The 13375-nt window shown below is 40.8% G+C and overlaps 1 protein-coding gene across 2 annotated transcripts in view; it reads left to right on the top strand.

Annotated features, from left to right (window-relative positions):
• The window catches only part of Tdrd7 (tudor domain containing 7), a 69357-nt gene that overhangs the window by 47401 nt on the left and 8581 nt on the right, over positions 1-13375 (top strand). For both annotated transcript variants that reach the window (XM_008847662.2, XM_008847663.3), the window contains exons 11-15: positions 948-1082; positions 2939-3025; positions 5328-5462; positions 8186-8296; positions 10206-10726. In XM_008847662.2, the coding sequence (XP_008845884.1) occupies positions 948-1082; positions 2939-3025; positions 5328-5462; positions 8186-8296; positions 10206-10726 (989 nt within the window). The remainder of the gene's footprint in view (positions 1-947; positions 1083-2938; positions 3026-5327; positions 5463-8185; positions 8297-10205; positions 10727-13375) is intronic.

Here is a 13375-nt window from a genome sequence, read left to right as displayed (position 1 = left end):
CCTTAAGAATAGGGTGTTAAATATTACCACTTTATGGACTTCATAAAAGCATTGAGGGAATGGGGGGCTTTAATAAGTAGAACTATGAAATTTTTTATATTTGAAAAAAAATGGCTAAGAATAAACCTTTACTTTGATTTAGTTTTTAATGTTTAAACATGTGGCCTGTGGTCACAGATTAGAAAGTAGGCTGGTAATAGAATGGATTTCTTGAGATTTAAAAAAAAAATTTTAACTTCTATTCATGTTGCAAAAGCATGATTTATGGACTAATTCTTATTCTTGTAGATAATATTTACCCTTCCAGATGATGGAATGTGGTAGTGTATAGGGAACATCTCTTGTGTCTGACTCAGATGACTCTAGGTATCCCTTTTGGAAAGAAAGGAATACAACATAGTTAATTGTAGTTTTTTTTACCTTTAAGTTGTGGATTTCATCCCATCTGGCTATCCTTTAATTTAGATTATTTTAAGGTGTTGTATAGTGATTTCTCTTGTTGCTGTGACCAAATGTCTCAGAATCAGCTTCAGGAGGAAGGGTTTATTCACTCACTGGCATATCCTGTCAGGAAAGGTATTACAGCAGGAGAGTGGGGCGGCTGGTCACATTCAGTCTGCAGTCAGGAAGCAGAGAAATGAATGCTGGTTGGTGCTCAGCTCACTTTGTCCCTTTTATTCAGTCAGGACCCCAGCCCATGGGATGGCGCCATCCACATTCAGGGTAGGTCTTCCCTCCTCAGGTAAACTATTCTGAAAGTACCTTCAGAGGTACACCCAGGAGTATGCCTCCATTGTGAGTCTCAATTTAGTCAAGTTGACTATGAATGGTGACCACCACAAATCTGTACACATAAATCTGATGGGATGGTCAGGTAACTACCCCTTATGGAGGTAAAAGCAATGTTTTGTCCTCCAACATTCTCAGTATGTCCTTCCTTATTCCAGGTTGATGCCATGTACACAAATGTCAAAGTGACTAATATTTGTTCAGATGGAACTCTCTACTGCCAGGTGCCTTGCAAGGGTCTGAACAAGCTCAATGACCTTCTGCATAAGATAGAGGACTACTTCCACTGCAAGGTATGACAGAACACTGTCTCCTCTAAAGTTAGGCCTAAAACTGTAGACAGGAATGCTTCACAGAATTGCATTAGGATGGATAATTATTTAGTAGTTGGAAGTAGATTTTCCAGAATGGTAGGTTGGAGAACCAGACTTCAGAGCTTTGGAGAAAAACTCCAATTTCTACCTATAAAATGGAGGTGACAACAGTGTTTTGCAGTGGAATTATCACAAAGGAAGTCACAATACAGCATAGCACAGTTTCTGGCATGTAGGAAGTGCTCAGCAGTTATTATAACATGTAACCTATGAGTCCTCAGTGCAGCTGCATGTGACTGCCCCCTGGGGCCAGCCGTCTGCTGCCACAGGCAAAGGAGTCAGTCTGGAATTTAGAATGAAACTCTCCATTTCATTTTGTTTTGGTTTCCTTTGCTTTACTCTTTGAGTCAGTGTCCCACCTTGTAGCCCAAGTTAGCTTGAACTCTAGATCCTCCTGCCTTAGCCTCCTGAGTGCAGGGATTATGGGTGTGTTCCACCACACTCAGTGTCTTGAAAGTCTTCTTAGCTCCACCCTCATCTTCTTTCTCAGGCATCACTTCTTAAGCTCTCTACTGAGGAGAAACGTGTCCATAAATATCATTCCACAGTTTAAAATGGGAGTCTACTCTTCAAATTCTAGTTTCCTCCCTCCTCTCTCTTTCCCATCCACCTCCTTCTGTCCTTCCATTCTTTCATCCCAAATCAGGACTGTAGAGGTTTTAAGTTGCTAATGTGATTTCTTTACTTCTGGTAGGACATTACAGTTTTAATCCAGAATGTGCTATGGTTTCCAGGTAACCAAGCCCTCCTACTGCTTCAGTCCTGATCCCTCACCCTTTTCTCTAACCTCCAAAGGACACCAACACCTCAGGGTATTCTGTTCAGCTTTATACTTTAGTTCTTTGGCTATTCCCCTGCCTTAGGGTAAAGACTGTTGCCTTGCCAATTTTCTCCATTCCTTATTTAGCTTTGTGCATAGAGTAGGTCATCCAAAATACTTATTGAATCAACTTGCCTCTTATTCTAATTGCTGTCTGGAATAGAGACATCAAATCTATAGCTCTACTTGTTTCTGTTACTGATGTTATTCATATATCCATATATGTGTATTTAAAGCCTAATTTTCTAGGTGATCTTAGAGAAATTGGAGGTCTCCCAAAGAGGCTGACTAAAAATGATTTGTCCTTAAAACCGAGGATGGTGAAAGCATTCTCAACATTTCCTAGTGTTTTGCTGCCCAAGCAGAGACAATGCCTTTAGAGAGACTAGACTAGTTACTGGAACAGAAAGAGATGTGTCAGGCCCTCAACTCCAGGCTGTAGCTGAAGAGGCGGATAAGGAGGCTGAGATTTGTTAGCATTTCCCTGGCACCGATGTTTGTGTTGATAACATTTCTTTGCTTGGAATTAAAATGAATGAAACGTTAAAATGAACTTAGATGTTAGAAAATGAAGAGACAAGCAAGGTCTTTGTGGCTGGCCTAGCCTCCTGGCTTGTCATCCATCTTTTCATACTCCTCCGAGTTTGGTCAGATTCCACAGCCCTCTTCATGTGTAGTAGAACCAGAGCCTATATGAGCCCCACTGACACTGCTAATTTTGTAGACATATGAATAGTGACAGTCTGTGAGCCATGTACAGGCCCAGCGAGTAAATAAACTGACATTACAAACAGCAGCAGTAAGACAGGATCCATAGCAGCCTGCTCTGTGGAGGGAAGGGAAGCCTGATTACACATGAGCAAAACAGTCCACATCTCTGTGCTTTGTTTGCGGTGGTATAGCCACACACTCACTGCTAAGAGTAACAGCTTTATCTTGTATTTCTGTTTTGTAGCACATGACCTCTGAGTATTTCGTCTCGCTACCCTTCTGTGGGAAGCTCTGCCTCTTCCACTGCAAAGGAAAATGGTTGCGAGTGGAGGTAAAATCACAGTTGACTTTGCAAGATTTATTGTAAAGTATTTCATATGTACAAACAGGTTTTCTTAAAAGTGGAATAAGCATGCTCAAACTCCTCACCAGTTTCTGAAAGTGAAAACCGTATGGTTGAGCTCCCTGTGTGCATCTTCCTGCCTCTGCCCCATGGGAGCCAGCCTCTGTATTGGAGTTTCTCATTCCTATTAATTTCTTCATGCTTTTATTATATTTATATATGTATACATACTTTTGCTATGTGTTATATATAATAGAATATATATAATAGGACTAATAGAGATGAATATGTATTTAGAAAATATATACTAAAAATAGGACTAGGGAGATGGATGAATCAAGTATTTGCTCTGCAAATATGAGGTCCTCAGTTTGGCCCCACCAGCCACATAAAAAGCCAGGTAGCTGGTGCCTATAATCCCAGCTCTAGGGAGGCAGAGGCACCCTGGGGCATGCTGGCCAACTAGTCTTGCTGAATTGGTGAGGTCTGAGTTTATTGAGAAACGCTGTTTAAAAATTAAGATGGAGAGTGATTGAAGATAATATCCAACATCGACCTCTGACTTCCACACACACACACAGTCGCACAGACTCACACACTAGCATGCACACACACATCCACCACACTCTCCACCATACACTTACAAAAATGAATGACTAAGTGGATAACTTTTTAACATTTTATGTCAGTAATGTGAATGTGTTGGTTCTTTGAAGCTTTTTCGCTACTTTGAGGTTCACCTCTTGCTGTGGATGCAGCAACATGAACAAGCCAACATTAGCACTCCACTCCTAATGAGTGTAATTTTTGTTGCCAGGAGCACTACCGTGAACCTTCTGTGTGTAATTTTCATAATAGTCATGAAGATGAAACAGCACTTTATTGCTTTTTGAAATGCTGTAAACAGCATTGAGTAAGTTAAGTGTACCACCTTTTCAGCAAGACTCAGTCATGCCTACATTAGTGAAAGCAGTTTTGGAGTAATCACTGCCATTGGTGCCACTGTGTATCCTCAGAAAGCTGAGATCTAGGGCAGTGTGACCATGGGTCATGCGTTACATGCTCAGTCTGAAACTTCAGAAACATGACTTACCGAAAGGAATGTGGTATTCAGATCTTAAGCTCCTTTGTATTCAGTTTATAATATAGAACTGTATGAATCTGTTTTTAATTTAAAATACAACACAAGACTTTCTGAAGAGTTGTAAGATTAGTATAAAGAGGCCCAACTTACCCTGTTAACATCGTATCTAACCATTCTACAATAACCAGAACCAAGAAATCAACATTAATGCATGTAACCATCCTGCAGAGCTTTCTATCGTTTCCTATACTGTCCCACCATGTCCTTTTCTGTCTTGGGATCCGGTCTGGATGCCTATTGTATGTTGCTGTCATGTCCTCTAACCTGCTGTTGTTTGGTCTTGGTCTTTTATTATTCTGAAGAGTGCCATCATTTTGTAAAGTCTTTCAGTTTCAAGTGTCTTCATATTTAAATTTGTGTTACACATTTTGGGCAAAAGTGCCTTCTCAGCGTGCACCCAGATACTCATGATATTTTATGGCATTTTATCGCTATCAAATTGTGTATTTCATGCCTTTGAATAGAGACAAATAGACTGTAAAGTTCCTTCTCTTCACAATACATGGGAAGTGAGGGAGGGTAAAATGACTAAGGAGGGAATTTGTGTTTGTTCTCAATAGTTATACAAATAATTGCTTGGCTCTGTGTAGTTTTCCCATTGTTGAAATATTAATTTGGACTTTATTTTGCCTCTTTTTGAGCTTCAGATTTTTTTCAGTTAACACAAATGACAAAAATGACTAGGTTTTATGAAACTATGTTATGATTTCAAAGCATATTTTCCCACTACAGATGCCATTCTATTTTGAGTTATTTATGTTCTTTATTCTCTTACTATTAGGCTGTAGTAGTTTTCCTTCTCATATATTAGTATTTTAAAATAGCATCTTCTGATCAGCAGTATTTAATAATGCATCAAATCACTTTCAGCAAATCATGTCCTAGAATTAGAGAAACAGCAAATATTGCTGTCCTTATGATGAATTTTGCTGATTATTAGTTGTTTTCTATTAATTAAATGTATTAAAATAAAAGCTAGATGATACCTATTAGGGTTTAAGGATGTTTGGCAAATTCCTTTTCAGTCAGGGAGAGCTGTCACTAACATGGATGGTCTCTGTTGTTTTTAACCACCTTTAGTGTTGCATAAAATGTGTTGCATGGAAGTGTTTTGGTCATTCTGATACAATGCTCATCTCATTTCAGATCACAAACGTTCACAGCAGCCGGGCCCTTGATGTTCGGTTCCTGGACTCTGGCAATGCAACATCAGTAAAAGTGTCAGAACTGAGAGAAATTCCACCTCGGTTTCTGCAAGAAATGCTTGCCATACCACCTCAGGTATGGAGGTGTGCCTGCAGAGGTCTGGACTTGTCCGTAATGCTACTGCAAGCTGCTTTCAGTCGTGGTCTTGCTAATGAGCAGTCTTAGTCTATAGGATAGTAACCTAGTGTGACTGCATCCTGGTTTTCACAAGTAAAATCTGGCTTAGACAAGATATGCAATCACGCTTTCAAAATCTGTTTGGTTAACATTTGTTTTCAAGAACCCCAAGTCCTTAGGCTGTGCTAAACATAGGTTCCATTTTAATAATTACATGTCAGTGCTGGGATCTAACTAACCAACTTCTACACAGTTCTAGGATATTGTAGGTAAATGCTTGTTTCTAAGATTTGCAGTTTATTTATCTCACCTTTTAAAAAATATTTTATAAATTATTTTTATTTTATGGGTATGCGTGTATTGCCTGCATGTAGGTAAGTGCACCCGTGTCATACAGTGCCCATGGAGGACAGAAGAGACTGTCAGATCCTCTGGAACTGGAGTTACAGACAGTCATTAGCTGCCATGTGGGTGCTGGGATTCAAACCCAGGTCTACTGCAAGAACAGTGTTCTTGACCGCTGAGCCATCTCTCTAGCCCCAGCTCACCTTCTTTTTGAAAATCTGTTTATCCTTACTCATTTCCTACAGATCTTCCCACTTGTGTTTCAGTGAGACTGTTAATCTCAGTTTATCCTCAGTGAGAAGGATTGTGAATCCCTACAAACCTATTGATATTAAGAACCATTTACTGCCATTATAAGAGATAGATTTTTTAATTTTTAAAAATTATTTATTATTTTTATTTTATGTGTGTGTGAGTGTTACGCCTGTTTGTATGTAAGTGTGTCTGTGTCATGCAGTGCCCATGGAGGACAGAAGGGGTCTTGGATCCCCTGGAACTGGAGTTAGGGATGGTTGTTAGCTGCCATGTGGGTGCTGGAAATCAAACCCAGGTCCTCTGCAAGAGCAGCCAGTGCTCTTAACCACTGAGCCATCTCTCCAGCCCCAGAATATTTTTATAGGAATTAATATCTTTAAGAAAGACTATTATTCATTTGCTCCAGGCATGGTAGCATACTCCCATAATCCCAGCACTAGGGAGGTGGAGGCAGGAGCATCAGGAGTTCATGGTCATCCTTGGCTACATAGTAAGTTTCAAATCAGCCTGGATTTCCTGAGACCCAGTGTCCAAAAACAAAACAAATCAGTTATGTAATACCTCTTAACTGTTTTCCAGAAGACATCTCCCACTGTCAGTACTCAGCAAATAAAGCATAACTTTCAATAACTAGCCTGGCTTTTACCATTTCTCTCCAGTCTCTATTGCTCTTTCTAACAAAGACGATTACTCATACCAGCCTGTTTTCATAATCACTTTCACCTGCTGTTGCTTAGCCGTGATAATGTAAATCAGTAGACCTGTAAGTGTTCCTGTTGCTGTGTCACACCCCCAGCATCTGCACCTCCTCATGAGCATGTCCATCCAGAGCCAGCATCACATTGACAGGGTTCCCTGACTGGAGAGAGGGGCTTCTGAAGGCCCACTGATGTCTATCTGAAAGTCACATGATAGTCCTTTCCTTATGCTGCAGTATTAATGGACACTGTTTTTTTTCTGTCAGTCTTAGCTAGATTCTTATTTAATATGTGTGATCACTACTCACTGCAGGACCCTCAAAGGCCAGCTTGCACAAGCATCCAGCCAACATCTCCCCAAGAAGTCTAAGCAAATCCATAATTGTATCTTTTGGTTCTTGACTCTTAAAATATTTTAAGCATGTGAATAGATTGTTGTGATTTTGAAAATAGTATATTTTTGGTTTTTTTTGTCACACTAACATACCCACTTTTAGCTTTTAATCATTTAGAAAATATTAACTACTTTTTTTTTTGGTGAAAGAAGCTTTGAGTTGAGAGTTCTGTGCCTCTTCTACCAAGAGCCTGTACTTGTCTATGTGCCAGCCCCTCGGGCTGCCTCCCGCCTGCCATGGCCCAAGGCCCCTGCAGAGTGCTCTCTCCACTTTGAATGAACTTCCTGGCACCTACAGCTGTCCCAGGGAGAGAGGCTCAGAACCAGGAGGGAGGATGGACACAAAGGGGTACTTAGAGAATGCAGGAGGAATCTGGGGGTGGGTTTCATGCCTCCACAGATTCACATGTGACTAAAGGAATCCCTAAAGTCACTGTCTCCCTGCTGAGACCATCTACAGAAGATAGGGGAGCACTGGAGAAATGAGGCATTTGGTATAGCTGTGGATGTGTTTTCCTGCCGTCTAATTCCCATCCCAGCTCCTTCACAAGATGCACACAAGTGCTTGGCACCCACAAGTTTTTCAGGAAGCACTGAGGGAGATTGCCATGCTTCCTTTGAGACTTGCAGGGGGTCACATTGTTCCAGCTGACACTTCATTTTTAGTTGGACTGAGCAGGAAGCTCTAGTAAGAGCCACAGGCTACTCAGTGTTGTCTCACCATTTGTAAAATGGTGCACAGCACACGTCAGGCCAAAAGGATTATGGGGTGATCCAAGTGCCTGGTAATAATGCTGGCTCATAGGAGGAGTAAAAACAGTAGTAGTGACATGAGTGGGCACTGGAGCAAAGCAAACGCTCATACCCAGAGCTGTGACCCTCACAATCTGCTGCAGCATCTGACTAAAGGAAAACAGACATTACTCACAAGTACCTATCTTAAGATGGTGTGCTCGCTTCCCACCATGTTTTGCCTTGATTTCTTTCAGGCTATAAAGTGCTGTTTAGCTGATCTTCCACAATCTATTGGCATGTGGACTCCAGATGCTGTGCTTTGGTTAAGAGATTCTGTTTTGAATTGCTCAGACTGTAGCATTAAGGTGAGTTACCTTACTAGCCCTGGTATGTCTGGGTAGAGCTGGAGCTGGTGATAGGGTGCCAGGTTTGGTGGATGAGTTTTAGCTCACCGTAGTGGATACCAACACATTTTTTCTTTCCTAGAGATTAGTTGTGCATATAGCTATGAGATGCTTCAGGTTTGTTTCTTATTTTAAGTTATCCTGCATCTCCCATATTACTTCTAAACCCTTTACTTTTTCTACTATCAATAAGGTGGCTGAGATGTTTCTCTACTCCAGTTTTGCTAAGTGAGAGATAAAGAATGAAATTGGCTCCAACACAGAGACCATATATTTATCTTGATAAATGATTCTAAAGACCAATTGAATTAATAAACCTACTGTTTTTTTCCTAAAGTAGAATGGATTATATGCAAATCATTTGTTTATAATCTTGGTGTTTGCCCCTTTTCCGGAAGTTAGCTGAACTGCTGTGTTCACTTCATTAGCTCTTCGCTCTCGCTCATGTCTCAGACTGGAAATGTGAGCTGATTCTTCTCAGCTGTTCACTAGTGCAGACGGTGTTATTTATATAGACAGGTAACTGTGAAATGCCCTTGGCCGGTGGCTCCTGAAGTTCTAAACCATTGTAGCTAGCCCTGACTCTTCTGTCTGTGTATGCCTCTGCTGGATGCTCTGCGTGTTGCATGCTCAGTTCCACACTGGTACCTTCACGTGCTTAACTATGCCCTGTTTTACGGTCCTTATTTATCAAACAGTAGCAAATGTTGTTTTTATCAGCCATTCCTGAAACCAAAGTATCTGCACAATAAAAATACTATTTTTTTTCCTTTTCAAATGGTGTATTGTTTTATAGCCCTGACTGGCTTGGAACTTGAAGCAATACTCCTGCCTAGGGCTCCTATGTGCTATTATTGCAGGCTTGTACTGTTGGCTCTAGAAAAGTAGTTTTTAAGAGTTAATTTTTTAATGGTACTTCTGTATTATAGATAGGCAAATGTATTTCAGTCAATATTTGATTAGTACTTGAAAGGATGAATTGAAATAGATACATCTCACTGGTGACTAGGAGGGAACACATTTTTTTTTTAAGTAAATTGTCCTTTATGGACTGCCTTGCTGGCTTCTGCCCCTTTTCCTGCCTGTGTCACTGATTCCATTTCTGGTCCCCTTTGATAAAAGATAATGTAACCCAAAGAGTCCCACTGTTTTCCTTCTTGAGACACACTGGAGGAGCTGATGAGAATCATTAACAGTCACACAGCCTTTGGGGCACACAGCAGTGCAGTCCCAATGACTGCTGCATGGTATTTGCACACAGACACCCCCTGGCAGAAAGCACAGAGGTGGAAGTCAGAAGGTCTCCTTTGTGGTGGAGTTGTCTTCCTCTTTCTCTCCAGGCTCCTCCATGTAACTGGGGAGTGCTGACACATACTAGGTAGGACCAAGCCAGGAATCGGGGCCAGAGGTCCAGGTATTTTTTGCCATCCTGGGGTATACTAGCCTGGCCTGAAGCAGGGTTCTTCCTGGACCTCTTGCTACCCTCCTGGCTATTTTTATAGCTGAGGCTGGCTGGTGAGCACACGGACACTTACTGTACCATCGTTCCACTTTGAGTGCTTTAGAATGTCAGTAATTTTAAAGATTTAATCAGGATGTATTGAACCACTTTCTCTCAGTGACAGCAGCCACCACTGGCACATTATTATGGTTTCTCGGTTTTCATTTCCCAAGATTTGGGACTGTTTTTATAGACTGTTTTCGTTTGAGAATATATTTGGCTGTGCTAGATAATTCATCTTACTGTAAAACTTTTTTTTTTTGCAAAATACTATGTTTTAATATTTAAATACTATAACTGTTTCTCAGAATTCAGTGTGAAGAACTGGATTTCTTAAAATGCTTTTTTTTTTTTTTGCATTTTCCGAAGGTTACAAAGGTGGATGAAAGCAGGGGCGTCGCCTATGTGTACTTATTTACTCCTAAGAGCTTCCCCGACCCTCATCGCAGCATCAACCGCCAGATCACAAACGCAGACCTGTGGAAACATCAGAAGGATGTGTTTCTGAGTGCCATGTCCAGTGCAGTCAGCTCGCCTGGCAGCAGAAATGGCAGTACGCCTGCATTGGGCGGCACTCCCACGCCAGGCAACCCTGGAGAGAATTTCAGAAAGAGCCTCCCAGAAGTCATCAGAAAGTCCATGCTGGACCACACCAACTCTTTCTCCTTGGAGGAACTGCCACCTCCAGTCCACTTGTCAAAGTCAGGGGAACACATGGATGTGTATGTGCCTGTGGCCTGTCACCCAGGCCACTTTGTCATCCAGCCTTGGCAGGAGATTCATAAGCTGGAGGTGCTGATGGAAGAGATGATTCTGTACTACAGCGTGTCTGAGGAGCGCCACATAGCGGTGGAGAAAGACCAAGTGTATGCTGCCAAAGTGGAAAATAAGTAGGTCCTTAGACAATTTAGCCTTTCACTCCACTGCTAAGAAAATGTACAGAGCGATTGCAAAGGTCCCTTGTCTCTCCAGGGGAACTTTGAATCATGCAAATGAGAATTTTTGAGTGTGAAATGAATTCGATGAATTTTGCAAATGTTCTATTTAAAACGAGCATTTATCTAAAAATCTAACCATATTCCTCTTAAAAGCTAGTTTTATACATAAAATGAAATTTTAAATATTTCCCTTATTTTTGTATTAGAAAAAAATGATTTTATTCAGAAAATAACCCCATGTTTTCTTTTAATGACTTTTTTAGTTTAAAAATAAAATGTTATCGTGGAAAGTTTAGGAAACAAAACAAAAAAGCATAAGAAACAAAAATCAGCTACCCATACACAGCGCCTGTTAAAGTACTTATGTATTTCTTCTAGTTTCTCTACACACATTTATATAATGGGTAGATGGTTATAAAGCTGTACTTGATTTTTTCCTCTAACATTATGTGTATGAGTGTACTGTCTGTGTGTGTGTAAGTGCACCTATGTTGTGCAGTGCCAGCGCAGAGGTCAGAAGAGGGCATGGAATCTCCTGGAACTGGAGTTACTGACAGTTTTTAGCTACCGTGTGGATGTGGGTGCTGGGACTCAAACCTGGGTCCGCTGCAAGAGGAACCAATTCTCTTTAACTGCCAAGCCATCAGTCCAGCCCCTCAGACACATTTTTAATGACTGAGTGAAAATCTGTTAGAAAACTCATAACTAGCATTCTCTTTAGTTAGGTAAATTTTTCTAGAATTTTTCACTATTACAAGCAATATTATTGTAAATAATGGACCATTGTTTCCATCCCTGATTATTTATTGATGGATAGATTCCTATGAAAGAGATGGCTAGTTGCAAGTCTCACGGATTCTCAATGTCTATTGTCAGTTGCTTCCTGGCAGTTGTGCCATGTTTTTAAGGAATGAAGTACACTCCTTCACTGTTCTTTGGCCTTGGGACTGAGAACTGTACCTATTCCACTTAACACTTGCATCTCTTCTCTCCTGTAGTTGTATTTAACCACACCTCCTCCTCCAAGGCCCATTAGGGTGTGTGCTAGGGTTGTCCCAGGTGAGCCCAAGCTCTCCACTCTCCACTCCAGCTGTGGAGCCTAGAATATGAAGAGCTGCCATGCCCTGTCCCGAGCCAGTCCTCTTAAGGGAGACAAGTGGGCTTGGTAATGCTAAATGTAGAGTGTGCTCTCTCTCTCTCTCTCTCTCTCTCTCTCTCTCTCTCTCTCTCTCTCTCTCCCCTCTCTCTCCTGCTCTCCTCTCAGTTTAAAAAGGTCAAACTGCTCATTTTTTACACAAAATACTTTATTCTTTCTTCAGATAGGAAATAGGCATATATAAAATTTTAGCATTTTATGGAAGGAAAATAATTTCTAACTCTAAAATAGTGAAAAAGGCTAATAGTGTTTATTTTGAAAAACATACAACCTACATGTCATAAGCTTTTAATTTTTTTAAGAAATTCATTTTTATTTTGTCATTATATTGTTTTTAACCCTAAGCATATGGATATTTTAGAGATGAGAAGATATTAACCAATATTCGTTTAGGTTTCATGAACTGAACAATATTAAGTACTTAAAGCTTATGTCTTAAGACTTGGAACTTTCTACCAAACCTTATTCCCAACTATGGTGAGCTGACACTTAGGAATTTCTGACACATTTTTAATGATCATGGTCTCTAAATCTATCTTAGTAAGAAAGGCTTGGGAACCCTACTCAGTCCAGGTTCTCCTTCCTCACCCCTGGCATCCAGGTCTAATCTCTGGTGGAGCACCGGCGTCTGTGTTTTGAACAGACTCCCAAGTAGTGTTGGCGTTGGAGTCTAGTCAAAACTGAGCCTTCATGAAACAGTGGTTTCAAAAATTAAGTTAGATAGAAATACATCTGTTTTCTGAGGCATTCTTTTTACTGCCGTATGTCTCTTAGGGACCACCGTCATATGGTCCTGTACAATTTAAAGATGATGCTGTTGGTGAAAGCCAAATGGGTTTATCACTTTTCTTTCTCTTATACAAATAAGCAACCTGTACCAGACTGGCATTTCTGCCATGAAAAGCCTTCTCTAGTGTAATCTACAGTTTTTATTTATTCAGCTTACCTTCAAATGGTGGCTGCCACTTGCTGAGTACCTATTATAATGCCAAGTAATGTGCTAGGCACTTTTAACTAAATATTTATGCAGGGAATTAAAAATTAAATGTTACACATGAGCTGTGGTTCAGGCCAGGGGGACATCACTGAACGGTGGTTCATGTGGGACTTCTGCTTGGATCTGCTTGACTCCCACACCCCTGGGTACTTACTTACTATGAATCCTTCTGTGTCCCAATCATGTCTGGGACTCATGCATTATTGTTTTTTGTACCTTGAGTCTGTCTCAAGGTTTCTGTATTTCCTCAGAAGCCCCTGGTCACATACAATGATTAAAACTGACCTTTTGTAGGCCTCCAGCTATTTTCACCCTAGGGCAATTGTGTGGATTTCCTGGTCCCATTCTCCCCCTCAGTGCTCACCCCCAACCCAGCAGTGTGTTGTAGTAAAAGGCCATTGGGCTTGTAGCTGATAAACTTGTCATTAAATGACTAGGCCTGCCATCT

The sequence above is a fragment of the Nannospalax galili genome, unplaced genomic scaffold (genome assembly GCF_000622305.1).
Source record: "Nannospalax galili isolate Female #2095 unplaced genomic scaffold, S.galili_v1.0 scaffold263, whole genome shotgun sequence".
Taxonomy (NCBI): domain Eukaryota; kingdom Metazoa; phylum Chordata; class Mammalia; order Rodentia; family Spalacidae; genus Nannospalax; species Nannospalax galili.
This window is presented reverse-complemented; position numbering and strand designations above follow the sequence as displayed.